At 50.4% G+C, this 26,113-nt stretch overlaps 12 protein-coding genes across 12 annotated transcripts; 4 read left to right on the top strand and 8 right to left on the bottom strand.

Annotated features, from left to right (window-relative positions):
• Positions 1-200: 200 nt before the first annotated feature.
• On the bottom strand, positions 201-2,382 carry AUEXF2481DRAFT_38879 (uncharacterized protein). The gene has a single exon (XM_013489538.1). The coding sequence runs from the start codon at positions 2,211-2,213 to the stop codon at positions 567-569; it is 1,647 nt and encodes a 548-aa protein (XP_013344992.1). The 5' UTR covers positions 2,214-2,382; the 3' UTR covers positions 201-566.
• Positions 2,383-3,592: 1,210 nt separating this feature from the next.
• AUEXF2481DRAFT_28546 (uncharacterized protein) lies at positions 3,593-5,404 on the bottom strand (the record flags this gene model as incomplete). Its single annotated transcript, XM_013489462.1, has 1 exon — positions 3,593-5,404. One exon carries the CDS (start codon positions 5,402-5,404, stop codon positions 3,593-3,595), a length of 1,812 nt encoding a protein of 603 aa, XP_013344916.1.
• Positions 5,405-6,409: 1,005 nt separating this feature from the next.
• Positions 6,410-7,450, bottom strand: AUEXF2481DRAFT_648384 (uncharacterized protein). The gene has a single exon (XM_013489714.1). The coding sequence runs from the start codon at positions 7,327-7,329 to the stop codon at positions 6,718-6,720; it is 612 nt and encodes a 203-aa protein (XP_013345168.1). The 5' UTR covers positions 7,330-7,450; the 3' UTR covers positions 6,410-6,717.
• A 117-nt stretch (positions 7,451-7,567) lies between these two features.
• Positions 7,568-9,141, top strand: AUEXF2481DRAFT_38877 (uncharacterized protein). The gene has a single exon (XM_013489537.1). The coding sequence runs from the start codon at positions 7,598-7,600 to the stop codon at positions 8,687-8,689; it is 1,092 nt and encodes a 363-aa protein (XP_013344991.1). The 5' UTR covers positions 7,568-7,597; the 3' UTR covers positions 8,690-9,141.
• On the bottom strand, positions 8,563-9,232 carry AUEXF2481DRAFT_648373 (uncharacterized protein). The gene has a single exon (XM_013489713.1). It carries the CDS (start codon positions 9,122-9,124, stop codon positions 8,669-8,671), a length of 456 nt encoding a protein of 151 aa, XP_013345167.1. The 5' UTR covers positions 9,125-9,232; the 3' UTR covers positions 8,563-8,668.
• AUEXF2481DRAFT_648386 (uncharacterized protein) lies at positions 8,949-10,172 on the top strand. The gene is made up of 2 exons (XM_013489712.1): positions 8,949-9,214; positions 9,276-10,172. The coding sequence occupies exons 1-2, from the start codon at positions 9,208-9,210 to the stop codon at positions 10,112-10,114; spliced, it is 846 nt and encodes a 281-aa protein (XP_013345166.1). The 5' UTR covers positions 8,949-9,207; the 3' UTR covers positions 10,115-10,172.
• A 58-nt stretch (positions 10,173-10,230) lies between these two features.
• AUEXF2481DRAFT_28542 (uncharacterized protein) lies at positions 10,231-10,707 on the bottom strand (the record flags this gene model as incomplete). Its single annotated transcript, XM_013489461.1, has 1 exon — positions 10,231-10,707. One exon carries the CDS (start codon positions 10,705-10,707, stop codon positions 10,231-10,233), a length of 477 nt encoding a protein of 158 aa, XP_013344915.1.
• A 1,164-nt stretch (positions 10,708-11,871) lies between these two features.
• On the top strand, positions 11,872-14,309 carry AUEXF2481DRAFT_4087 (GMC oxidoreductase; the record flags this gene model as incomplete). The annotated part of the gene is made up of 4 exons (XM_013489387.1): positions 11,872-12,724; positions 12,772-13,372; positions 13,423-14,042; positions 14,098-14,309. 4 exons carry the CDS (start codon positions 11,872-11,874, stop codon positions 14,307-14,309), a joined length of 2,286 nt encoding a protein of 761 aa, XP_013344841.1.
• Positions 14,310-14,616: 307 nt separating this feature from the next.
• On the bottom strand, positions 14,617-16,282 carry AUEXF2481DRAFT_87980 (uncharacterized protein; the record flags this gene model as incomplete). Its single annotated transcript, XM_013489631.1, has 2 exons — positions 14,617-15,831; positions 15,883-16,282. The coding sequence occupies 2 exons, from the start codon at positions 16,280-16,282 to the stop codon at positions 14,696-14,698; spliced, it is 1,536 nt and encodes a 511-aa protein (XP_013345085.1). The 3' UTR covers positions 14,617-14,695.
• A 1,621-nt stretch (positions 16,283-17,903) lies between these two features.
• AUEXF2481DRAFT_4085 (uncharacterized protein) lies at positions 17,904-20,268 on the bottom strand (the record flags this gene model as incomplete). The annotated part of the gene is made up of 10 exons (XM_013489386.1): positions 17,904-18,149; positions 18,271-18,420; positions 18,472-18,926; positions 18,972-19,100; positions 19,152-19,480; positions 19,528-19,588; positions 19,635-19,687; positions 19,735-19,764; positions 19,819-19,859; positions 19,918-20,268. The coding sequence occupies 10 exons, from the start codon at positions 20,266-20,268 to the stop codon at positions 17,904-17,906; spliced, it is 1,845 nt and encodes a 614-aa protein (XP_013344840.1).
• A 731-nt stretch (positions 20,269-20,999) lies between these two features.
• On the top strand, positions 21,000-22,516 carry AUEXF2481DRAFT_28538 (uncharacterized protein; the record flags this gene model as incomplete). Its single annotated transcript, XM_013489460.1, has 4 exons — positions 21,000-21,308; positions 21,363-21,590; positions 21,644-22,365; positions 22,420-22,516. 4 exons carry the CDS (start codon positions 21,000-21,002, stop codon positions 22,514-22,516), a joined length of 1,356 nt encoding a protein of 451 aa, XP_013344914.1.
• Positions 22,517-23,132: 616 nt separating this feature from the next.
• Positions 23,133-25,812, bottom strand: AUEXF2481DRAFT_4083 (uncharacterized protein; the record flags this gene model as incomplete). Its single annotated transcript, XM_013489385.1, has 3 exons — positions 23,133-24,564; positions 24,615-24,788; positions 24,842-25,812. 3 exons carry the CDS (start codon positions 25,810-25,812, stop codon positions 23,133-23,135), a joined length of 2,577 nt encoding a protein of 858 aa, XP_013344839.1.
• Positions 25,813-26,113: the final 301 nt, after the last annotated feature.

Genomic DNA, 26,113 nt, shown 5'->3' with positions numbered 1-26,113 from the left:
GCTGTCTTCAACCCTTTGTGTTTACTTTTTCTTGAGACGCGAGTGCCAGTTGATAGTCCATCCGAACGCCATGTCTAGTACACCGTCTGGTGACGAGGAGAAAACTTGCTGTGCAATTGTTGTTTGTGAATCATAACTCGCACGGGATGGTTACATCACATTAGACGCGAAAGAAGTGAGGAACTTCTGAACAAAGTTAAAGAGACGTCAGGGTGTCTTTCAGCTTTGGCTGGCTCATCGTCGTTGGAAAGCGTGGCGCCCCTGAAGCGTATTTTGGAGTCGATTATTGCTGCTGCTGTTTAGGATGTGATTAACTTGAGAAAGCAGATGTTTCGTAGTACTCCCGATGGCTGGAACCCAAACTGTGTACAACTGCCGCTGGTCACAAACACAAAACGACGATAACCCCGCGACAGATCCAAAGTCAAGATGTCTATACCAACGCCTGATGTGCCATATGGGTATACTTTCAATCCAGCCGCCAATCCCTCATTACGCCTTGGACATGCCTATCCTCTGAAGAGTCAAACCACATCACCCTCTATCGGAACCATACGAATGCAAAATCAGTGCATCTTCCCCATTTCCATGTCCTGAGTATCCTCCCAATCCTCCCAATCAGCAGAAGATCCAATCTTTCGACTGACAAAGATACCAATGCTCGTCGTGACAACAGCGATCAGAAACCAGCTCTCAAACCAAGCTTCGACAAAACGTCCCTCAAGTGGTGCACCCAAAGCCTCGCTAATGACACTACTTACCTCGCTAGGCAAGTTACTCCGCAACAGCAATGCAGAGGAGATGACGTATGCGCCTGCGACTTGAGAAATCACTAGCGGAATGGCAGATTGCACACGATTGGCAAGACCTGGGAAGAAACGGGTGAATAGGCGGAAGGTCTGTAGGACAGCGTTGAAAGACAACAAGAGCATGACACCCGTCAGGACGAATGAGATTTGACGAGCCCAGGCTTCGCGATTGAGTGTGGGATCGTAATGTGTAGTGATCAGAGCGAGAACGTTGTTGATAGGGTCGGAGGTTGCGAAGGTTGTGTTTGGCTGCCACCATCTGCGTAGTGAAGAGACCGTAGTTGCTGCGATTCGATAGAGACAGTAAAGTGCAAAGCCAAAGTTGAGTACGTTCAACATCCGCCCGAGGCTGTTTTGTGATCTTTGCTGTGTTGCATGTCGCGCTTTGAGGTTTGACAAGGATGACGAGAGAGTCATGGACATTGTCTCCAGACCAGCGATTTCCATCTCCAGGCTACGTTGCTCATTTGTATCGGAGTTTCCCTTGATCGAACCGATCATCCTGGTCATGATACCGCCTTTGTCCGGTGGTGCTTCAGACATCTTGCGATGGAGTGCGCGGAGACGACTCTGCTTGACTGCCAACATATCTCTGGTTGCAGTTAAGCCGCTCTCTTTACGTGCAATGTCGGTGTCACGCACAGTCTTGTGTTTCACCCCAAAAGTCTGCCAAATCGAGGACACTGCGGCAAAACCAGCAAGAGAAGCCATGAGGGAGATTCCTATGATGCCAACACGCTCAAGACAAGCCTCTACAAAATCGAAGTCGTTCTCCTGGCTTGGACGTCCTGCTTGTGAATGGAGCGAAGCCGGAAGAAGTGATGTGTGCGGCATATACCAGAAGGCAACGAACCAGAGTGCCAGAAGTAATGCCTCAAATGTGTATCGAAGAGTTGGGCGAGATTTGCGTACGGTGTTGGTGCCATACTCGGAGCGAGGGCGCGATCCAGAAACCAGAGTGTGAACTTCCAGACTCGGTATGACGATGATTATGAGGATCAGAAGCGAGTATAGAGTAATTTGTAAGGCCAGTCCTCTGGCTGCCGGGTTCAGTAAATTCGATATTTCACACAAGATCAGCTCCACAAGCACAGCCGACAACGCAAGTGTTGTAGAGAGTGTGACTGCAGCCACGCGTCTGAAAGAGACACGTCGAATCAAGTCCAGTCCATGATTGTTTGCGCGATGGGTCTCCCGATTGAATAATGGTATATTCTGGTCCTTGTGCGAGTTTGGTGAAGATAGATGTGGCACAACTTTTTGCCATACAGCAACAGCAACAAAAAGGAAGGTCAGAGCGAAGGGTGTTGATGACAAAGCTATCGTAGAAGGCGGAAAGGAGTCAAGCCTGCGTTGAATATACGCAGGCCTGCACTCATCGCAATCATCTAGCGATGGGAGCATGTCGCGGGATAGTTTCGGCGCGCGTGTTGCAAGTGCCAGTGAGACTGTCGCTCTTGTCAATGTATTGAAAGAGACAAAGTGGTGGTTCTCATGTGTAGCATGGGTGCAAGATTACAGATTGACGGGTTGTCCAAGAATCGTCAGAAGAAATCGACCAGGCCCACGTAAGCCTAGGCAACGGGGTTCGACAAGGGAAGAGTCAAGTGCTTGCGCGTGGCTGGTGACGTGCCTGGGGTTCGGATTTCGGAAGCCGCTAACCACGCCCCCACCTGACAGTGACAGCTATGCTCACCATCTAGCGGCACCTGAGTGATATCCTTAACAAATGGGTATCCTGATAACTTGTGAAGCAAGAGTATATTGAGTCGCAGCTGATCACTTCGTCCAATCTGCTGATATCATTTGTGGCTTATTCGTGATTGTCAAATGCGGGAAGTCGCAGCTGCAGAAGGGGCTTATCTACCAGCCCTGGAATCTACAGTCTAAAGTTGCCACCATCGACAGTTTGAGCTTGACTCAAAATTGACAGCAAGGGTCCTCAAGAGTGTCGGAGCAGAGTGAAACATGCTTCAATTGTTCCTCTCCCTTGCGCCTCCGAAACTGTCTATCGTAGGCTTCAGGTACGAGATGATGGGTCTTGTGCTCGCCCAACAAGCCTTGGTTGGCAGTCGCGTCAATGTTATATGTGAAGTCGAATACAACAACACAGCGCGTGGGGAGAGCGCTGTGGAGATCAAGACAGCTTTCTGGACATGAAATGACGCAGTGCATGTCGAGTGCACAGAAACATTACGGTGTCATGATGTACAGCTCAGAGAAAGAACCTCGTCTTCAGCGCCTCCAAGAGATTCACGCTGTCACAACGTCCGGACGTGGCTTAACCAGTGATCTCGCGTGATATGTTCCATAGATCTCTTGTTACTAGGAACAAGCAGGCCTGTTTGACTTACGAAGCGAGCCGGGAACGTTTTTACGAATCTCATAATTGAGATATGAGATGAAGTAGATCAACGAACCAACCTCAGGCATTATACCCTGAATCGCTTTCTTGATCATTGCTTACAGGAGACTATCGATGGACTAGCGACCTCGAGAGCACGATCATCAAGGTAGATGATAAGACAGAGCGTTGTGTGTAAGCGGAAAATGTTTTGATTCCAAAAGATGAAGCCTATAGCTAAAAGATCAAGCTATAGAAAGCCCCTTTAAATGGGGTCACAAGAAGAATAGAAATTAATAGACAGTATTAAGGAAAGTCATTAGTCCGCATGTTTCAATGCGTCAGTAGTTAGTAGGCATACACTAGATCGTGCAGATCATGATACAAGTGCGTGGGAGAATACGAAAATGGTCAGCTCGTGGGCTGAAGTGCTAGGCACTTAGCGGACGTAGACGGTGGTCCAGACGACGGAATCTGCGGTAGTGGGGCAGACGGAGACGGTGGAGACATCGTGTACGGTGACCGTGGGATATGCGCCAGATCCAGCACCTCCAGCACCTCCAGCGGCGGCACCAGCAGTAGATTGGCCGATGACATTGCCGTTCTGGTCTACGGTGACTGTCACGACTTGAGTAGCAACAGCAGTACCAGCTCCTCCGATAGTGATGGTCACGGTCGGGACAGCTGCGTTGCCGTTCTGAGGAATGGTAACTGTTGGGACAGTGTTCGTGTAGGTCACCTGACCAACGCTGGAGATAGATGTAACAACAGCACCTCCTGGGTAGACGGTCTGGCCAGCACCGCCAGCAATCACCGTGACAGTCGAAACGATGGTCTGATAGATCGTAGCGGTCGTGGGTGCTGCGACAATGACTGTGGTAGTAACTCCAGGCGCAAGGACTGTGGTGGTCGCAACTTCGCCAGATCCATTGCCGTTACCATTGCCGGAGTTGTCTTGAACACGGACAGCCGAGTCATAGCCAGCTACGTCAGTCGCATAATCCACGTCATTATAAAATGCACAGGTCTCAGTAGCGATATTGAAGGTAGTGCCGACACAGCTCTCAGCGACTGAGCAGAGGTCGACACAGTTGGAGAGGGTTGATGGGAGACCGTTATCGATGGCCTGGCGCTTCTGTTGGATTTCTGCGACCGCATCGTATGTGGTACCGATGAGGAACGAACTACAGCTGATAGCGAAAGTTACGTCGACGTTGCTTAGGAGGACACTGCCATCGAGTCTAGGACAAATGAAGCTCTCAGCAGTGACGTTGCTGGGGATAGCAGGGGTGGTTCCATTGGTGGTAGGGGAAGTTCCGTTGGTACCGGATCCGTTTCCTGCACCAGCGCGGGAGATGACAGTAGCGAAAGTGGTACCGTCAGCAGATACACGGCTTCCTGCATCGACAGATGAGAAGAAGGTGCAGGTGCCATCGGCTTCTGTGAAGCTGGTAGCAGCACAGTTGGTGTTGGCAGCGCAGGTAGTCAAGCACTGGTCAAGACTCTGTCCAGCACGCTTGGCCAGGATAGTGAGGGTGATCTCGATGCCAGTGTAGTCAATGTCGATCTCGATCAAGAAGAGGACACCGTTAATGCTAAGTAGAGAGCTGGGAGAAGGAGATGCAGCCGAACCAGAGGTGGTAGAGACTGCTCCCGACGAGGTACGCGAAGCAGATGCGGAGCGAGTGGAGTTACCAGACACGCCAGAGCTGAGCGAGACGCCAGCTGAGCGAGTTGAGCTACCAGTGGCGCGAGTGGTCGAGTTTCCAGCTGCTCCAGAGCTAAGAGAAACACCGGAAGTGCGAGTAGCGCCACCGGATGTGACAGGAGTAGTTCCATTGAACACATCGGAGGTGGTAGATGCATTAGCACGCGACTGAACAAGAGCAAAGTCGGTACCAGCAGTCTTGGTCTGCGTTGCAGTGTCGATATCACTGTAATAAGTGCATTGCATGCTGTCGTCGGAGTATGAAGTGCCTACACAGCGGTCACTGTCCGAGCAGGTGGCCAAGCAAGAAGCGATGCCAGAGGTTGCCTGTCTCTTTCTGGAAAGAGTCAAGACGGTGGCATCAGAGTAGCTGGTATCACTCTGGATGAGGAAGGTTGTTCCTCCGACAGTAGGCTCGGCACCATTGGTGTACTGAGGGTTCACCGAGGAGGAAGTAGTCGAGGCAATGGAACTGCTGTTGTAGCCTTGAGCGGCGACAGAGCCGAGCAGGGCCATCAAGGAGACGGCGTATTTGGCAGCCATTGTTGTTAGAACGAAGGAATAAGAACACTAAAACGAATGATGTTCTGGTCGAAGGTCGATGGTCGTCCTGGTTGATGGATGACTTGAGCTGATGAGAAGAATGACAACCTTGACGAAGGACCTCTTTATATCTATCCCATTCCCAAACAACAACATCTCTGGAGCGTCATCAACAAGCAAGGATTTCCCGTGTCTCATCGACGAGCTGAACATCCGCTGGGAAACATCACTGCAGATTCATTTCGCAAGAGCTCCTATGGTACGCAGAGGCTGCAGTCGCAAGGAGCGGCAATTTTATCGACCGTTATGCTCGCATGGTGTATGGAGCGAGGGCGAAGACGACCGCGTAGCAGAGCAAAGCAGCAAGATCGACCTGACGATTAGAGTACTCTGTTAGACTAGTGAAACGTGCGCTTTGTATGGCAAGAGACTCTGAAGAATGAGGCATGATCAACATGTCGAATTGGCAACATGTCTTACTGCCATGAGGCTTCAATGTCAAAAGCAAAGAGTCAATTGACAACTGCTGTGTTGCGGGGTGTATCGATCGAGCTCGCCTGCCATGGGTTCAATGCGGAGTTCTTGGGGTGTTCTATCTACAGCATAACGGTTGTTAGGCTATCCCAATCGCAACGTCTTTTCTGTAGCAGACGAAGGATGACAGCACGGCCAGGGCTCAGGGTAGACCTGTCATGACGCGATATTGAGAGCTTAATCAGAGCATGTTTGTGATGTATATGCTAGATAGCATAGTGATGAACAGGTTTACCACGACGATGTCCTCTAGCTTGGGGATGTTAAAATGTGAACGAGATGGATCTCCAGTGTTTATGCGACGAAGATCAGGCACGTGCTTGGCGTGCATGCACGTCAGCTCAGGTCCAACATGCAGGAGCAAGGATCGCCGCAAGTCGCGCTATTGACACCTCCATGCTCCTTCGGTGTGCCGTTATAATTACTACACGGTGAAATTCTGAATCACTCTTGAGATTGCGTATGCATGCACACAGCCATTCTTTTAGTACCTCAACCAATGATAATCGTGACATCGACCACACAGTCTCCATAGCAGCCGATCACATCACATTGCCGAGCATCATAGCCAGCGGATATAAACGGGGCAGGTAGATGGAGAAGTGAGGCTGTATCAGACGCTGAAACGGAAAAAGGTGAAGGAACTCTCCACCCATTGGCACGAGCACTGGTGGGGAGCAAGTCCGCTCTCACCCAACGCGTCTCGGTATTCGCCCAACTGGGCAACGAAATAAGCGAGATGTGCGACCCGAGGCGGCAAATCGATTTTTGAGGACGGCTCAGTCTTGAGGACGCTCCAAGAAACTTGGATCGTTGTTGACCTTGCTTTCGAATTTGGACCACCAGGCTTCAAAGGCCTTGAGCGGGACAGTATCGCTACCGAATGACGCAAGGAAATTGAAAGCGTTGGCAATGATGCGCTGAGCGAGTATCTTTGTCGTAACTGGAGAGGCGGTGGCTGATAGATTTGATCGCACCATCTGCGATGAGTTCGCCTTCTGCTCTGCTAGCAGGGCTTTGACCTGTGCAGCAGGTTGTATTTCCATGCCAACGACAATGGCGGGTCCCCCTACTTCGACCCCTTCTGGGGCCTCATCCAACATGAGATCGTCCTCTGCAGCGCCAGGGACGACATTGTTTCCCGTGTTGATCTTGAACATGGTGGATGGTCTCAGCGACGAGACGGCGCCAACTAGCTTGAACTCGGTCGAGGGTGGGATTTGGATGAAGATAGCGGCGGCGGCATCGGGTGGCAGCTCGTTTCCCGGTAGGGAGAAGACGGCGATATGATTGAAGGCTGGTCGCGAAGGAACCTGGAAGGCGTATTGCGTTTGGGAGATTGCCTGTGGTTGCGCGTCTACCGGACGTCCAGCGATGAGAAGGCCAAACATTATATTGCGCTATAGTCACAGACTTAACTTGTAGGATGAATGAGTAGACATGGCGCGGACCTCCTGTCGACAGACTCCTGTAAATTTATCAAGGCTCAAAAGATTGTGGGGCGAGCTCTGAGCTCTCGCAACTTCTCGAATCCACCGTGACGAAGCCTCGGCGTTCGCTGTATGCACCATCATCGTCGCTTATCTTTCCAATCACGCGAGTATCATGGATATGTTCTCCTTGAATAAAATGCGGGATATGTTGCCGTCGTTGCCCTCGATGTCACCACCTTCTCTAGACAAGCCATCCGATGCTACAGACACACAACCCACTGAGGCAGAGTCCAAACCTCATGCTCGACTTGACAGTGACGAACTCATCAATTCGTTGGATCCACGACCAATTGACGAGTCAAACCCCAAATCGAATATCGACCTTGTCAACGAGTGCGACAGCTTCCCCTACTTCCAATCCACACCTCAGCTTTACCTGAATCACATCTCAACATACTACCATCTTCGTGTCGCTGCACATCCTGACACCACTCTTGGCTATATCCTACCCTCTGTCGCTGAAGTATTGCGTGGCCTTGAGGAATGGGAATTGGACGATGATGAGCGAACTCTCACTCTAAAGGCTGGTGAAGACGAGCCTGCCCGCAGCGCTATTCTCGCAAGAACCACAGCAGCTATGCGCGAGATCGGCCACTTCTCTATCCTGAAAGGCTGGAGAAACGAACTCTATCCAGTTTACGGACCTGCACCAGCCAGAGAACTGCTGTTCAGCATCGAACGTGCAGCCAGTGCTCTGTTTGGCATAGTCACCTACGGTATTCACATGACTGCTTACACAAAGTCCGAGTCCGGCGAACTCAAGATCTGGACACCACGTCGCTCAAAGACCAAGTCTACATATCCCGGTATGCTTGACAATACCGTCGCAGGTGGTATGGCCACTGGTGAAACTCCTCAGCTCTGCTGTGTGCGTGAGGCTAGCGAGGAGGCCTCGCTCCCGGAAAATCTAGTCCGCGAAAAGGCACATTCAGCTGGCGCTGTCACGTATTTTCACATCAGAGACTCACGCGCTGGAGGCGAGACACGACTACTGCAACCCGAGTGTCAATACATCTTCGACCTTGAGCTGCCTCAAGATGTTGAGCCTAGGCCATCAGATGACGAGGTGGAGCAATTCTACTTGATGGGTGTTGATGAGTTGAAGGAGAAACTCAAGGCTGGCGAGTTTAAGCCGAACTGTGCCGTTGTTTTGCTCGACTTCTTCATTCGTCACGGTGTATTGAACGCCCAGAACGAGCCAGACTTTATCGAGATTGTGAGCAGGCTGCATCGCAAGTTAGATTTCCCTACAGCTTGAACCTGTAGTTGCGTAGGATAGTTGCATAATTGCATGACGATATGGCTGGTCCAAGTTGTTGCTTCGTGTTTTATTCACATCGTTCGGTCTCGACTTGAGTGGGCTCATCACGCCGCTCTCAGAGTGATCAGGGACTCTACACAACTGCTTTGTTGTGTCTCGACCACCAACATCATGATCGGACTGGATCTTCCCCGAATGAATCTGACATTTTCTAGCGAGTACGTAGCCGACGTATCTGATCGGACACAGTAGCATATATACATGCAAGAGAGACTTGTATTTACAGACAGGGTCATCCTGATGGCAACCAGAAATTGCGTCACACTGTCGGAGACTGTCTCTCTCGACGAGTTGAGCATCACGATGCTGTGCAAATACTCCCCTGATATGAGAATAGTGTTGGATGAAAGATATCACGATCCAGCAAGCCATAGCCGTGTTCACCCACCAGCTATATTTTGGTTGATCCAAGAATACCTAGGAGGTAGGTACCACGCTTCTTCGGCAGGGTGCGGATGAGAGGTACGTCATCGTCAACACTGAATTGGCAGCAAGCAGCAGGAAATCTTACCTCTCCGTACAGGTAACGCGACTAAGGTAGGTCTCTGGAAACGAACCTCTTTTCGCTCGTACCACGTATCGCCCATCATGGATTTCCCATCAAGCACCTCAGAATCAACCGAGTATTCAACTCTCCAATCCTTCCTCAACGACAAATCTTCGCTCGATGAGGCAATCAACAACTTCATCTCCACTCCCGACTCGTCGTCAACAGAAGACAAGCTTATCCGTTCCTGGGATGCCCTAGGTCTTACCGCCTCGCAAACCGCGGCGGACTCCGAGTCGCAAGAGAAACTTGTCTCATTTCTCAAAGCTCTCCGCGAGCGTGACACGAACGTCGGCGATGTCGAAGGCCAGACAGTATCCTGGTCTTCGCTGCCACTCTTTGGCCGTCAAATTCGCGAGCGCTGGAACTACGACGAAAGTGCTGCACAGAAAGAAGAAGAAGCCGCAAATAATTGGGCGAATGCGAACGCGTTCGCTGCCCGCGTCACAGCTACTGCATCCGCGTTCGACAGCTCAGATCCACTTGACTTCTCCTTGTATGCCATCTGGGCATTGAGAGCTGCCTTGGAAGACAAGGATGATGTGCCCGAGGCCACAGTACGGGCGGCTGCCATGTGGATCCTGTACGCTGGTGAAGTGCTAAGAAAACAAAGCAAAGATCAGAGAAGCTATGAGGGCAAGGTTGCACAAGCGGGAAACAAGTATCCGAAGAAAGAGTGGAATGGATTTGAGATGGATAGATGGAGGAGCTGGGGAAACCGCTTCGGAAACATTAGCGAGGTCTCGCCATGCGAAGAGACTAAGGACATTGCAAAGAAAGCAAAGAGACACATGGGTGATCTGGCAAACTGCTGATTCATTTAAATTAGGCTAGCAAGAGGCACTCAAACTCCGGACAAGAGGCACCGTGCTATAAATCATAATCATAACAGACATTCCAAGATTCAGACACCGCTCGACACAGCGCCTCTTCATTGCTTCATCAGACTCGATACACCCTTGATAAGCATGCCAATGGGACCGGAGCGGTCTCTTTGCATGGTCCTTCTCTCATCTCGATATTCAGCTCGAAGCTCACGCTTCTCCTCGCGATACCTGCGCTTGATCTGCTTCTGCTCGCGTTTGCGTTCACGCTTTGCTGCGCATCTGCTCTGGCACGTTGACTTGGCAATGGGAATTGCCAAGTTCGACGAGGAGTCGACGTCGGTATATATGGTTGTGTATTTGGGAGCACCTTGCATCTTGGACAGCATTTTGGTGTCAATAACCTCTGTCGCCTGGACACTCGTGTCGTTGTTGATGTCCTTGGCATCTTTCTCGATGTGCTCATAGGCCGGAGGAGGACCAAGGGGCTCAACAGTACGAGAAGCTGTGGCTGTGGCTAGTAGATTCTGAGCCAGCTCGGCCATTGTCAGGGTTTTTCTGTTGGAGCGACGCCTGCAGCACATTGTGACGGGCAGCTGATAGATTTGGTAGAAGATAGATTGAGAATTTATTTCTTTGGTATGAGTGCTGATGTTGAATATGTATTGCCATGTCTTTGAGCAGCACTACTTATACATCTTCGCAAGCAATGGCTTCAATGTCTATACAATCCGTAGCTTTGTTTTGAGAATGTCATACCAGATGTATAGGTACTTCTCGCAGTGTCATCCGCATTGGGTAAGGTCGCGGAAGAACACGACGCCGTCGGATCTCCCACGCGCAGCATAGCATCGTCCGCTCAAGTCTGCCTGTATCCTGACGGACGTAAGGTCATTTACGCGGAGGATCTTTCATACAGAATCGCTCCGAGTCGGCCGTAAAACTTAGTTGAGTGTATGATGAACAAGACTTGCCCCAATCTTACACTGACGACTTCTCAACCGATGTCGTCTCTGGTTCAGGTATCATGATAGAAGGCCTGCGAGTCGGACACAGTTACTGCTGACGTCCACGTCGGAGCGATTGCCTCGTTTGAAGACGGCAACATTGTATTTCCATCGAGATGTTTGCGAGGACACATGTTGAACGCGTCACAGCAGAACAGGTCGTTTGCTGTATTTGCAGAAGTCTCTGGCCGATCCACCAACCTCTTCGCAACTCCGGAACAAGATTCCTCGCCACCATAACATCCACGATGATCGTCATAACTGATACACTGTGTACACTCTAGTTCAGTTTGCGTTCTCGAAACACTATCTCCGCATGGTAGGACCAGGGGTCTGTAACAGTAGGTCATTTGAAACGCCAAGCTTCGAACACGCCATGACAGCCATTCGTTCGTTCTATCGCGCCTCATGTTTGCTGCGCCCAAATCGCCATTGATGGTGATCATATCTCATTTGATGTTGTTCAGCGATGGGCTTCACACGCTGTGTTGACGTTGACGTTCGATCATCGCAGACATCCCTCAAAGCATTGCCATTTCTGGCCGTGAAACTCGATGCAAGCCTCAAGCTGAGGGGCATGCAACACTAATGCGTTACAGATTTGCTCCTAAAAATCACGGAAGAGTCGTTCCTCGGACAAAGGTCAAGTCAGTACATAACCTGAGGGGTTGCGGCGTCCAGCACAGCAGATCATTCCATTCCATTCACTGCCTCATTCTGTCGTTCCGTCCTTGAGTAGTCATGCGGTGCTCCATCGCTGCATTGTCTCTTGTTACTCCAGCGCTGGCGCTGCCAACACTTTCCTTACTAAACGGAGGTCTATTTGGTGGACATCATCTGCTTGGTGATATCTTCTCGCACGGTCACAACGGTGGCTCATCTTATACCGAAGCACCAGCATACGACAGTGGCTCGTCTGCGTCCGATTCTAGTTTTACACCTACAGACGATGAAGCGCCTGGCTATAACAGCGGGACTATCTCTGATGAACAAGGATCCGCAAACGGGAACATAGCTCCTCAAGGAAGCGGTGTGTCTTCTTCTATAGTTGATGCAGCTTCTGCATCTATACAAGCGCCTTCTAGCGCCGCATCTGCCGCATCTCTCGCATCTCTTGGATATGGGGTCACTTCTTATAGTGTGGCTTCTTCACAAACGGTCACAATCTCGAGCGGTGTTTCGACAGCCGACAGCACTGCTTCGACGACTTCACCAGTTGGGAACTTTACTCCCGATAGCGAACAGACCTGCGAAAGTCCCAGCATCATCGGCTGCAAGACAGCATCCGACTCTTCAGCTGCCGAAGTTGCAGCAGATAGTGGAGGCGTATACGACTTCGTGATCGTTGGCGGCGGTACGGCTGGCCTGGTCATCGCGAATCGATTGTCTGAAAACTCATATACATCTGTCGCGGTCATTGAGGCTGGTGATTTGGTCTTCGACAACAAGAATGTGACCGACGTGTATGGCTATGGGCTGTCTTTTGGAACGGACATTGACTGGCAATACGAAAGTGCACCACAGGCATATGCTGGAAACAAAACTCAGACACTGAGAGCCGGCAAGGCACTGGGTGGAACAAGTACCATCAACGGTGAGTTTATCGCTGTATATGTCACGAATATTACTAACGAGCGAAAGGCATGGCGTACTTGCGTGCCCAGAAAGCTCAAATCAACGCTTGGGAGCATCTCGGAAACGTAGGCTGGAACTGGGAGAGCTTGTTGCCATTCTACAAGCGTAGCGAGAGATTTCAAATTCCGACCGAGGATCAGTGTTTAAATGGGGCCGCCTACGATATTGAGGTCCATGGCACCACTGGACCTCTCAAGACTGGTTGGAACACTGGACTTCTGGGTAAGAGCGTTACCTCGCTGATCAACGCGACATACACATCACTTGGACTGCCATACAGAGCAGAATCCAATGGTGGCGATATGCGTGGCTTCACTCGCTACCCAGCGACCGTTGATCGAGAGCTTAACGTTCGTGAAGACGCCGGTCGTGCCTACTATCTGCCTATCCAGAATAGAACTAATCTGGACCTCTATACAAACTCCTTCGTGCAGCGCATCACTTGGGATGAGACCTCAACAAACTCAACACCTCGAGCTGATGGAGTACAATTTACTGATTCTGCTGGAAAGCGCAGAACAATCAGTGCTAAGAAGGAGGTGATCCTGTCTGCTGGCGCTCTGAGATCGCCCCTAATTCTCGAGTTATCCGGCATCGGCAACCCTGCGTAAGTACTTTGTGTCTATAGGATGTCATGCGATAATTGACAAGGAACAGTATTCTAGAGCAACATGGTATCGATGTCAAAGTCGATCTCCCTTTCGTAGGAGAAAATCTCCAGGATCAGACTACTGGTGCTGGAGTGTATAGCTCCAACACCAGCTTCTCGGGTACTGCAGATTACGTCGGCCACTTCAGCGTCGGGGATATCTTCGGGAACGACACATATGACTTGAACTGTACGGTCAGAGACTCGCTACTCCAATACGCCGCCACCGTTGTTGAAGCTTCAGGTGGCATTCTCGACCAGAAAGTCATGGAGAAACTGTTCATGATCCACTACGACCTCATCTTCAAAGATCAGATTCCAATCTCGGAAATTTTGGTCAGTCCTGGTGAGAATCAGATGGCTTTCTCGTACTGGGGTCTGCTGCCGTTCTCTCGTGGTAATGTCCACATCCAGTCCAACAACTCCACAACTCCGGCAGCTATCAACCCGAACTACTTCCAGCTCGACTACGATCTCAAGCAGCAGATCGGTACCGCCAAAGCCGTGCGGAAACTGGCTGGCTCTGAGGCTCTATGTGATGTTGTCACCGAGGAACTCAGCCCTGGGCTCCAAAGTGTGCCCCTGAACGCTTCTAATGAGACATGGGCTCAAGCCATTAAAGATGGTTGTAAGTGTAACATTGAAACCGTGATATATCTTACATGATGCTAATTGCTTTTCAGATCGCTCAAACTATCATTATATTGCTACTGCTGCCATGATGGCCCAAGATCTTGGTGGCGTGGTCGATACCGATCTTCTGGTGTATGGTGTTGACAACGTGCGTGTCATTGATGCATCTGTTATTCCCTTCCAGGTCTGCGGTCATCTTACTGCGACCGTTTATGCGATTGCGGAAAAGGCTGCTGATGCCATCAAGAGCCGCTATTACTGATCTGAATCCATAGTCTCTGTTCTCCTCTTCAAATCTCATCTTCCATAGCTAAATATAGCCTCGATTCATTTTTAGCATTGTGCAGTGTGACATGGCTCGGTAAAGTCTTCGCGCGTCTGGGACGAGCGGTGGTTTCGCCAGCCGAACAGCTCGTTGGACAGGTGATCTGACAACGACATACCGTCTACATGTCGCTCGACGTAGGCAGCTAGGCCGCCGCGGTACAGTATGACAAAATCAATTGTGCATGGTACAGCAGACGCTAGGACCGCCGGTATGAATACTGTGAGTCGGCAATGTATCGTGGTAGAGTCTAGCTCATGATAACGCGGATGTTGGTGGAGCGTTGCTGATATTTTGATCGTTGTCCTACCATGAGCATAATTTCAGAACAGCAGCTGCTGATCGCGTCTGTATGTGGTAACGTGGAATCTGGACAAGTTATTATACTCAGGCATAGTCGGTTTGTTTGGCGTTAGTTGGCCCCACAACGCTCTTGCGGCGCCGTCGAGACTGTCCGGGAATAGGTACCGGCGAAGTGTCTGATCGGCTAATGACCAGTTCGTAATAGAGAGACTTGAAAGTAACATCTCGAGTCCATCTAGCAGTATGGGTGAACGTATCTGGGCTGTGCTGCATATCAAAAACAGAGCCCACGCTCCTATGTCAGCGTATATCGTGTTGACGAGCACACTGGAGACGAGGAACTTGCTCAGGTCCCATTGCTGTTCGAGATCATCGCCCTGAAGATGAGCGACGAGACACAGCAGAGCAAGCTTGACGTGTGTTTCGGCCTGAACCAAGATCGTATCATCGACAGAGCTGTGAATCGGGCAAAAGTTGCCAACCATGTTGTCCAAGAAGTTGTACTCGGTAAGACGTGATTGGAGGTCTAGCAAAGCATATCTCCTATGTCGACTTCTCTTCATGACTGCGTTGATCTCAGAGACGAACCCCAGGGTGGATGGGGCGACTGAGCAAAGACCGTTGGGCTGAATCAACAATGCAAAACCAAGGGGCAGATCCAGACCGAGCACGTCACCAGGGGAATCATGTTTGAGTCCATGAGGTACGAAGACAGGCTCAATTCCAGCAAACCATGGTTGATCGTAAGTGACGAAGCTAACAAGGCGACGGATTACCGGTGGAAAGTCAGCATCATGGAAGCCTCCACGAAGATTCACCATCGTCTTGAGTCCGGCCATATGTGCCTTTGCCGAAGTCTTGTCACCAAGCGAGAACTCCCAACCAGATAGTAGACATACTGCTGCGATCAGTCGATCGCTTGTGTTGAACCCTGCGGATAAATCAAGAACAGCTTGAACGTTCCGCATTGCCTGGAAGCGAAAGTATGCCAGGACTTCCGGCGTCTGTTCGAAGGAGGCATGAGAGGTCGCTACAAGCAGACTCGCGAAGAAAAGCGCACTGTGCGACAACGCTTCGGGCCACAAGTCTCTGCGAATAACTGGTCGGTCGGAGGCGTAGATCGGATCTTGGACGTCAGGGGCATAATAGGTCAAGTCTACGGAAACAGTTAGTCATAACTTCGAGAACGAGGACCTGGAATAGTCACATATGTCAACGAGCCGAGGTATCGTTGGATGCCACGCATCGCCATAGGGTAGAGATAGAAATGGATCGTGCTGAGTGTTCCATTGGCCGAGTGATGGTACGAGAGAGTGGCTTGGCTCTACAGGACTTGATGAAGTAGAACTCGAAGAACTATGGTTCGACTGGATCAAGATCAAAGCGTCATTGTGTGCTTCCGGTTCAGCCTTGATGGCCTTTGCTTTGCTTCTCCTACGCACTCTCACAAGCTTCTGTATAGCCTCGGGATCATTGGAGTTCGTAGCCGTTTTGGCAGCAATAGTGCTCTTTCGGCAGTCAGCACTGCTCAGAGCAGCTTGTGACCGGATGGCTCGTCGTAGGTGACCCTTTTGCGTATCAGACGGGAACTGGATGTTGATGAACATTTTGTTGCATATCTCAACAAGACCGATGTTTGGGAACCTTCTTGGTTGCCTCTCGAGCTGCGAACTGAGTGGGCAGCGGGAAGCATATTTGAAGGAACCATCTCTGGCTCCTGCTCTCCTAAGCCTCAACTTGGAGATAGGCAACTCGAAAACCGCATGCACTCATGCTCGCACCTGCAGCGACGTTGCACAGGGAGTGGGGGCCACTAGCGATCTTTAAGCAGTAACCTTAGCCATCATCCTGGGTGCAATCGTGCCTGGTAGGTGCATCTTACATCGACCAAATTTTGACTGCACAAATACTAGAGGCTCTGACACTTCATCTCCATAAACAGTATGACCGAGGTAAATCGCATGCCACACATTGTCGATGCATATCCCTAAACAAGATGCTTTTGGCGAAGGTTGAGGTATTAGGTGCTCATTGCATGTGGACTGTCCGACTGCTTGAGGCATTGACGTAGGCATGGCCAGATGGGCGACCGTCGATTCCAATCTCACCTGTGTACAGCCAATCGTGATCATCCTAGCCTCTGTTGACCACGTTTTTTTGGAGAACGAGCCTTGTAGGAGCTACACAAATGGCGTATCGATCTTCTAAGAGGTCACTGCGCGCGCATTTCTGCTTGAACCTAATCGGGCATGGTGCTTTTTCGTCAGCTAGTCAGTCCGATTTAGAGTTACTCATGTCACGCTTTACGACTTCGAAATGTCCGCATTCGACCTTTCAAGACGATCACCACCTACAAATCTCTCGGTGCTCGCCGGGGAATCATCTCGCATCGCAGCCGCTAACCTTGTTGAATTGTTCGGTACTCGTCCGGAGGAACGATCCAAATCCTCGCCCTCTTTGATTGGCCGTATAATTGGGCTACAGGACTATGGTGCTCGGACTCTGTTACAGCCATCAACATGTTCACGTCAAAATTCGCACGCTGCTTTTTGTTCCATCAGACCCAATCGTGATTTGGCAGCTCCATCTCGTTGTCTAGTCACGTTTTAGGTACCTGAGACCTGTGCAGTGGTCGAGGAGGATTTGGCCCACAAGTTAGGCTGGCAGTATTTTGCGGATGTATGGGTAATTACGCCATTCGAGATCTAACGCACCCTGCAAAGACGTTGGGAAGCCGAGAGCTCCAAACCACATGTTGGGGAGTGGCATCTGGCACTCAAGTGCCTCACTTCCATGTGGTATCTGTTCCCCGCCCAACTTGGCAAGAGCTACGCACGAATGTGAAAGTGGAGCTCAGAGGCTTCGCATTCGGCAGATGGTTTACCCGACTCAGATGCTTGCAAGTTGCGAAATGCTTGAGCATCAGATATAACCAACAGCCTATTTGTTTCTGCGAAACGTGCGCTTTTATGGAGCCACAACCGATATTCTCACTTACCAAGATGCTCTGGTCCCTGATCTTTCAGGACTTATCAAATACCGCCAGCCACCTTTGGCACGGGCCGCCTCGAACCGGAGCGGCAGCTTTGTAGAACAGGGATCCACAGTTTGCTGTGCACCACGGCTCATCCGTAGCCTCTTAGAAGCAACTGAGGGAAAGAAAAGAAGTCTGCAACCATTGAATCAGACCGCCGCACAAGCTCTTTTTAAAGATTCTAAAGTTCTCTATCACACCTCTTCCGGAATCGTCACAAATTGAATGTTCTGCCCAGTACCCAACTGGCTCAAGTTCCAGCTAGGCGTGTCCCTTGTGCGTGCTACTGGTCCGACGTATATCTTTCTCCTGAAGTAATACGTCACCAGCATCAGGATGAAAATCCCCAAAATCAACGCGCCAGCTACATTGAAGTTTGTCGGTGTGACCGGTAAGGTCGGAGGTGACAGCGACCAGATAAAGCAGTTGACCGAGAAAAGCTAGTAATAAAGGTATGATTAGCACGCTTCACTGAAGTTAAGCTTCACTGGCATCCTGTATCACCCGGATCGGACTGCGCTCGAAGTAACGGATTCTGGGCATGGGATAGTGTACACTTACAATAGCAAACACATTAATGATAGGACCCCAAGAACGACCCAACGACCATCTCGCTGGAGGAAGTTGCTCTGGAGACTTGATTCTTCGATACAACACGCACATGATGGAAATTATGTACGACATCGATTGCGTGGCCTGTCCGAGTCCCACCTGTGCTCTCTTAGTCTGCGGTCGTCCAGATCTCAATGGCATAACACTTACAATGCCATAAAAAGCAGTCGTGGATCCGAGATTTATCAGCGACAGCAGTACACTGACAGCCGCAGTCAAGAAGACAGCGTTCATAGGCATCAGTCGTCCCTTGTGAACCTTGCTGATCCACTGTGAGAAAGGAAGGCCGGAATCTCTCGCAAAGGCATAGGTGATTCTCGCGGTCGTCGCGGCAAACCCGATACTGCTTGCGCCGATCAGCGCAATGAATGTCAGAAGAATGCACACTATCACACCGTTCGGCACTGATAATTGCAGAACGTAGAGCAGTGAGTAGCCGGTTGGATGGTCAAGAGCTGCTGTCACACTCGGAACGCAGAAAGCGAATGTTGTCACCGCTATCAGGCCAAGCGCTCCACTTATATAGCTGCTTCGCATCGTAGCTTTGGGTACAACAACGGCGGCATTCTGCACTTCTTCGGAAAGGTGTATCGGACAGTCACTGTCTGTCGGAGTCAGCCACACGAACCTTCAACAGGCAGAATACTCACAAAAACAGCTAAAGTTGGCATTTGCTTGACCAGCAACCATCGCCAGAGCTGTAGTAGACCACTCGGTGTTCTCAACTTGTAGCAGCGCTCTTTTTGCTGGTATGTGTGGCGAGAGCACACCCAAAATTGCTGAAGCCTGATAAGTGTTTGCCTTGTGGGGGGTCCGTGACGCCAACTTACCAACCATTGCAATCAGAGCAAGAACATGGACTGACATCGAGATGTTCTGCAGGATTGCTATCGTACGGCCACCGTATATGTTGGCTAGAATTACCAGAGCGACAACTGGAACAAGGAATACAATGGTCTCCCACAACAGCTCGCCATTAGCTGGGCGGTATATGGTTATGACCGATTGAAACAGCGAGCCCGTCAGGAAAATACCTGAGGCATTACCACACATCCAGCCGACAAGTTGCATCCACCCTGTTATGTACGACAGGATCTGTTGCCAGCGTTCACTGGCGAATTCAGATACCCAAAAGTATTGACCAGCCGAACTCGGCAACCTACGTGAAATCAGTCTTGCCTCATCGAGTGTTCTTTGTGAACTTACATCGAGCACATCTCGGCCAACGACGCTGTAACGAGCAGAGAGCCTGCGAATGACCAGACATCTGCTTACATCAGTGGTACGTTCTCTGTCGTTGAGGGCATACATACACGACCAGAACAAAAGTGCACTTCCGCCGGCTTCAAGAGCTTGGTTGTTGTTACTGGTGCGTGTTAGCTATCTTCTAGCTAGTACGCTCTGATAACATACAGTAAAATATACTCCCATGTACCTTGCGATCTGAATGCTATTGTCAGTCACAGAATCTTGCGAGGCATGGTCGGCGTGTCTCACAGGCAACCGAAAGATATCAGCGAGAACTGTCGGAACACTCTCTAATCAAGTAAGTCAGCGAGCTGAACTAATTAGCTACTCATGAGGAATCAGACTCACCCTCATTTCCTGTGTTCTACCCATCCTCAACATGTCTTTGAGGTCTTCTGGCGATCCATCCTCATTCAAAATTGCTGGCGGCACGGCCACATCCTCTGCATCTTGAGCCCATTCCGGTCGATAAGGACTCTTAGCTGCTGGTGATGTAGACTGATAGGTTGATGACGTGCTAAGCAACCTAGGTCTCGAAAACCCCGACGAGATGGGCCTTATCTTGTCCTTCACGCTTCCGCTATCGTCGTATCCACTGCGAGAGCTGTCTCCTCGTACAGCAGTCGGCCTGAGAAAATTCCCTTTCCTCTGTTGTGTAACCTCAACGCTAGAAGCCTTCTGTATGGATTCCTCCTGCATCGCATCGATGAGCCCGGAGAGCTGGGATTTTAGAAGATCAAGATGCGACTTGAGTCGCAGATCCTACAGTTAGTAAACACCGGATTATTTGCCACGACCCTGCTCCGTCTTGGCTGAGAGGTCCGGTATGAGCGTAACAGCTCCTGCTAGTTCAGCAATTCGACTCATTCGCAATATTGTCATGCATTAGAAGCCGCTCAAAGCTGACAGCCGTTGTGTGATCCAGCCTCCTAGCACTAGAGGTACCATTTCTGCCAGCACATTATTTGATTCTGCATGGACGTCCCATTCCCCTTTGGCATCAAGCTGACAACGTTTGCATCGAATGTGGCTTCGACCGTTGCGTTTGCGGAGAAGTTGGCCGTGTAGGCGTCAACATAACTTCTTGCCAACCATAGACCAAGATGACTTTAGAGACACGCAGTCTCGATGGGCATTAATGATATTACAGAACCGTCTCCATGTAGTACTACACACTTAATCGGCTCAGTCATACAATAATCACGGGCTCTGCGGCTGAATACAGTGGAGAGGCAAGTGACCATCGAGGAAGCCACGACCAACGTCTTCATCATCATCATGCGAGTCACAGCGGCTGGCGTTGCCGCTTAATTGTTCTAGAAAGACAACGCAAGCTTTTGATGTCTCATGTCAACACGCACCTTATCATCTTCATTAACCTCGACCTTCAATGAGTACTGCGTACGCCCTCACGACATCTGACACTTGGTATGGGTAACCACACAGCCCTTCCTAAAGATGTCCTGCCGCCGGATGTCTACTACTTCGCCGAGTTGACCCCCACAAATCATGCAGGTGTCGTATGGGTCGTCTGCATTCTCAGTTTGACATATGGGCTTCTCTGCAGTGGGGTCCGCTTTACTCTCCGTCGCGGCATGTATGGTTTTGACGATGCCGCCATACTGGTGTCGACTCTCGCAAGTGTTGTCCAACACTCCTTTGTGTTTCTTGCTCTCGAAAACGGTCTCGGAGATTCGTCGAGTACCATACAGCACAAACATCAAGAAACGCTTACAGAAGTAAGTTTCCCGGCTGGTGTCAGTGCATGAGAAGATATTTCTGACAAGCTCCAGAGCACCTACACGAGGCTTGTCCTTTTTTTCGTCGTCCACTATTTGGCCAAAACCTCGTTAACCTTGTTTACTCGTCGCTTGTTCTATGGTCAAGAGAAATTCAACCAGCTTATATGCGATGCTTTGGTCGTCGTCAACCTGGTTTTTGGAGTAATTAGTATTCTGCTTCTGACCATCAATTGCCAATCTGGATGGTACTTTAAGTCTAAGGACGTATGCCCGAAGCTGGTAAGTTACTCTCAACCACAGCTGGCGGATGACGACAGCTGATCTTCCTGTAGCTCACCAGATGGATCGTCATCAAGTCACTTGACGTTTTGGCAGAGCTGGCCCTAGTTCTTGTCCCGATAGTCCTCATATGCAGGATTCTGCTCAACCCCAAGCACAAAACCGTCATCATTGGAACCTTCGCTGCCAGGCTTCCTGTCATCGCCTTCACGATCCTCCATTTGTACTATCTGAACAAGTCGTTGCGTGATACTCATGATCGAGGCATTGCATTAGTCAAGCCAGTTGTATGGCTTCAGGCCACAATTCTATGGAGTATGGTCACAGCATCACTGCCGTCTTTCCGACCTCTCGTCTCGCCTTTTGAAACTGTCATGGAAGACTCCACCACGCACTCCACATCGGTATACAACGGTGCTGCGCTTATGATGGGCTCTGATAAGGACAAGACTGGAGAGTCTCCTACCTCATGGGGAAGCTTGAGTGGAGGCAGGATATCTCAGCTTGAAGCAGTAGCCAGTAATGGGAGTCAGATAGCGAAGTTCAAGGGGACCAACGAAACCACAATCGAAGGACCGAAGAGAAAACTGTTTCGCCTATCGAAAAAGGAGGACGACATCGAGCTCGGCACCATCCAACACATCACAGACTTCGAGGTCACATACGAACAGGTTGTCAAGCCAAGTCGATGGAGCAAGGTTTGGCGTGAGTCGGGCTCTACAATGGTCGAGGATAGACCTTTTTCGGTGGGAGCAGTGAGCAGACCTGACGAAACGTGAGCGAACCTCTTGAACATACTTCACACGTCGAGATACCAACACTCTTCCAGGCCACCTCCTCGGAGACGAAGCACATACGCCTTTATTGACGAGGCCGAATCGATCCGCGAAGCTCGTGAGGCTTCAAACGACGATCAGTCGGCTTGAGATGGAATCGTTCGCCAACATGCACTCCGCTATCAGCCTTCAAATGGCTGCTTGACCCGGCCCACCTGCCCAATCCAATGACTCTCCGGACCACAACTTCAGATCTGGATGCCAGAGATAGTTGTCTGACCTCGAGGTTTCCACTATCGGCCATTTCCGTTGACTCGATAGTGCTGGCCTCCACAAGAGAGAAGCTGCCGAAAGACATAGTACTCTCTTCACCGAGTGTAGTCACAGGCGAGAGCAATGACTCAAGACATCCTCCATCTTACAGGTGCTGGTTCTGGAAGCTCCAGCTCTGTATGACTTACCCGACGTCATTGGAGATTTGATCAGTCCCTGCAATACCTAGTCACAGATCAGTTGACTACGTGCAAGGGAAATGCGACCTCTCTTCAACGGCGGTCCACATGACTGTATGACTATTCCATGGGTCTGGTCGGATTGGAGGCTTGATAAGGTTGAGGCTACAGGGAAGGTGCAAGGCCCCCGGCGACGCAATGCACCTATTATGAATTTACGATCAAAGTTTGTTTACAAGATGCCAATGCTGTAGTTCGAAGAGCATGTCCAAGCCACAAATGCAGATGCTAAGCTCTAAACCATGCAAGAACAATCAATCGCAGCTGCCACAAATAGACTGCCCCTTTTTCTCAGCAACTGACCCTTGTTCTTGCGTGATGGCTTTACCCCTGTTCTTGTCCTCGGCCATGATTGCTTTGAGGACCTCAACACCGATGGACATGACATTCGTATCTCTGCACTCGCGCAATGCGCTTTTGATCTCCTCAAGTCCGTTCTGCTCCTTCACCTTACTCATTCCGAGCGTGCCGATTTCTCCAGGTGCAGAAATAGTGTTGAGGATACAAACCAAGCCTCGATGCTTGATCTCATCACTGTCGTCGCCACACATGTCCAGCAGGATACCAACACCACGCTCGTGTTCAAGTACTGCTTTTGCAGCAGCATCCCATTCGGTTAGCATAGCGAGCGCGCCGCCAGCAGCGCGTCTCGTAGCTAGGTCTTCTGCGTCTGCCAAAGCCAGAAGCACGTGTAGGCGATGTTTTGCAGCAGCACTGCCATCGGCATATTTTGCGACACCAGCGGGTGAGGCCATAAGGTTGCAGACGAGTTCTACGGCTGCGCGTTGGACCAGTTTGTTGGTTGATAGTAAGAGGTCTTCGGTGGGTTGCCAGGCTTGACGAAGGAGAGCGTCTTTGACTGCATCGTCTTCCAACGAGGCAAGATTGGTCAGAGCGAGCAGAGATTCAAAGACTGGAAGTAAGTCGCGAGTGTCAGATGTGGTGTCGGGGGTGAGAAGAAGAACCAAAGGACGTAGAGCGGAGATGGCGGGCATAGCGCGACTAAAGACATGCTGAGGGTTAACAGATATCAGAATGCGGGCGAGTGCGTGTGCAGCGATATGGATGGCTGCTTCTGCCGAATCGGATGACGAGGCAGGACCGGTCGGTGTCTGGAGTCGATCAATAGTTTGTAGGAGCAGCTTTACAGCTCCTTGTTGTGCAAGTTTGCCACGATACTTTTGCTCGCGGGCGAGTGAATGCAGTATCTTGGCTGCAATGCCCAGTATCGTCACAGTGTAGTGGCTTCTAGCCGCTGCCACAAGGACTGGTACGAGGTCGGCGTCCAACACTGTCTTGCATCTTGCTGATACTTGCTCATCGTCGTCCAATGGATCCTTCTCCTCGGGCTTCTTGGCCTCTGCGTAGTTTCTCAGTTGTGATATCTTCTGCTGCTCTTCGCTCTGGGCTGGGCGGTAGGAAACCAGATTCGAGAAAATGGTCAAGATTCCAAAGGTACATGGATCAGCTGTAGTCGTGGACTTAAGACGTTCAATCAGCTTCTTGAGCAAGGCAGTGTTAGACACAATCTCGGCTTTGATTTTGGGTTGGAGCGATGTATATGCCAACCCTTCGATTGAGCTCTGATGTTCTGCCGGGCTGCTAGCATTCATTGTAAGTTTCACGAGCAGAGACGAGAGGTCGTCTGCATGTGTCACTGAAGACTGTTCTGAGTCTGGTTTTGGCCTGCAGGTGGTCAGTTGTGCGTGTCCCAGATAAAGCTCAAGGACGCTTACGGTATCTTTGCCAATACCAGTGCAGCCATGCTGGCAGCCTCTGCTTCTGTACTTGTATGTGCTACATCGTCGAGCCAGTTATATGCGATCTTGGCAATGCTCTCCCTGCATGCCTTGTCTACACATGCCGCACTCATCAACTCCATAGCTGCCTGTTCGAGACGATGTGACGTTCTGTGCATAGTGTCAGTGTAGCTCATATGCCCTGAGTCTTGGCAAAGTCTTACCTCTGTCCCATTGTATTTCTTTCAAGAACAGGTACCAGCCCTTCGAGGAATCCAGGTGTCAGAAACAGTTTGGCCACGGTCTGCGGCACGAGAGGGAACACCGAAGCTGCTGCGGAGAAAGCCACAATCAGTTCATCGTTGTGACCTTTCGAGACAGATTTAGTGACGTATTCGGTGAATATTGTTTCACCCTCCTCGCGTGTTTCTTCAAGAAGTTTTGCAACAGCCAAAGTTGCCTGTGCTCTAATCTTGGTGTTGAGGCGGATGTCAAGTTGTGCTAGTACAATTTCGAAAGCGTCGCGATCAATGAGACCTGCCATATCATGCGCATTACTAGTGAGCAATCTGGCGATCAGGGTCATGCTCCACTCTCCATGCTCTAATGCTGGGTCCAGGAGTTTGCCCAGAGCGAGTAAGAAGGCATCTCGCTTGGCCTGAGTCTGGATTTCTGAAGTAGGCCAGGCATCCGCGTCCAAGAGAACCGGAAGGATGCTGTTGAAACTGTATTGACCACGTCTCCAGAGTAGACGGAAGTAACGGGTCGCTTCTGTGCCGACTTGAATCCTGTTGGCAAGTTGTTTACGTGCTGCGGCGGAATTGATCACGAAGGCTCCAGTCAATTCGTCCCTAACTTCTGTTGGCTTGCCATCATGGTCGAATAGTAGGTGAGCGATATCGGTAACGTGATCGCTAGGCACAGCAGCCTGCTGCTTCAATAGCCTTACAGCTTCGCGGCCGTCGCTTTCGTTTCCATGTTCCACATAGCTTTTGATGAGCGGGAGAATCTGGCTTCCAGCGGAATCTTCCTTTGATAGGTATTGAATCAAGGCCTGGACGTTTTGATTGGTAGGTGCCAGTGAAGCTGCTTCCTTGGCTAATTGTGTTGCTTTCTGGAGTTGGCGTTGTTCAATACATGTTTTGGCCTGCGTCACCAGCTCTTCTGCGCGTTGACTTGTCGTCGAGTCTGCCATCACAGCATTACGATTCTTCGTATAGTTTCTTGTGACGATTTGCTAGAAATTTCGATTGTTTGTCGTGGTGTCAGGAGGCTTTTGTTCTACACTTAAGCTGGAGCTCGGGCTTTTGCAAACAAGCTTCTTGGCCAATGGCTCTTGAGTCGTCACCAGACAGCGATAAAGCAACCACGAGAGGATGACGCGGGCAAGTCGATGGGCCGACTAGGAATTGACAAGGACCGATTACAGTATAAAATGAAAATAAATTTAACGGCGAGATTGATGAAGAACGAGAATGCAACCTCCATATGCTGTG

The sequence above is a fragment of the Aureobasidium subglaciale genome, assembly GCF_000721755.1.
Source record: "Aureobasidium subglaciale EXF-2481 unplaced genomic scaffold scaffold_7, whole genome shotgun sequence".
NCBI classification, from domain to species: domain Eukaryota; kingdom Fungi; phylum Ascomycota; class Dothideomycetes; order Dothideales; family Saccotheciaceae; genus Aureobasidium; species Aureobasidium subglaciale.
The sequence above is the reverse complement of the archived record's forward strand: the minus strand, read 5'-3'. Positions and strand labels throughout refer to the sequence as shown.

What these genes read in the sequence shown, in the direction of transcription:
- AUEXF2481DRAFT_38879 (XM_013489538.1), bottom strand. Translation starts at nt 2,213, where the DNA reads ATGCTCCCATCGCTAGATGATTGCGATGAGTGCAGGCCTGCGTATATT.
- AUEXF2481DRAFT_648384 (XM_013489714.1), bottom strand. Translation starts at nt 7,329, where the DNA reads ATGTTTGGCCTTCTCATCGCTGGACGTCCGGTAGACGCGCAACCACAG.
- AUEXF2481DRAFT_38877 (XM_013489537.1), top strand. Translation starts at nt 7,598, where the DNA reads ATGTCACCACCTTCTCTAGACAAGCCATCCGATGCTACAGACACACAA.
- AUEXF2481DRAFT_648373 (XM_013489713.1), bottom strand. Translation starts at nt 9,124, where the DNA reads ATGGCTTGCTGGATCGTGATATCTTTCATCCAACACTATTCTCATATC.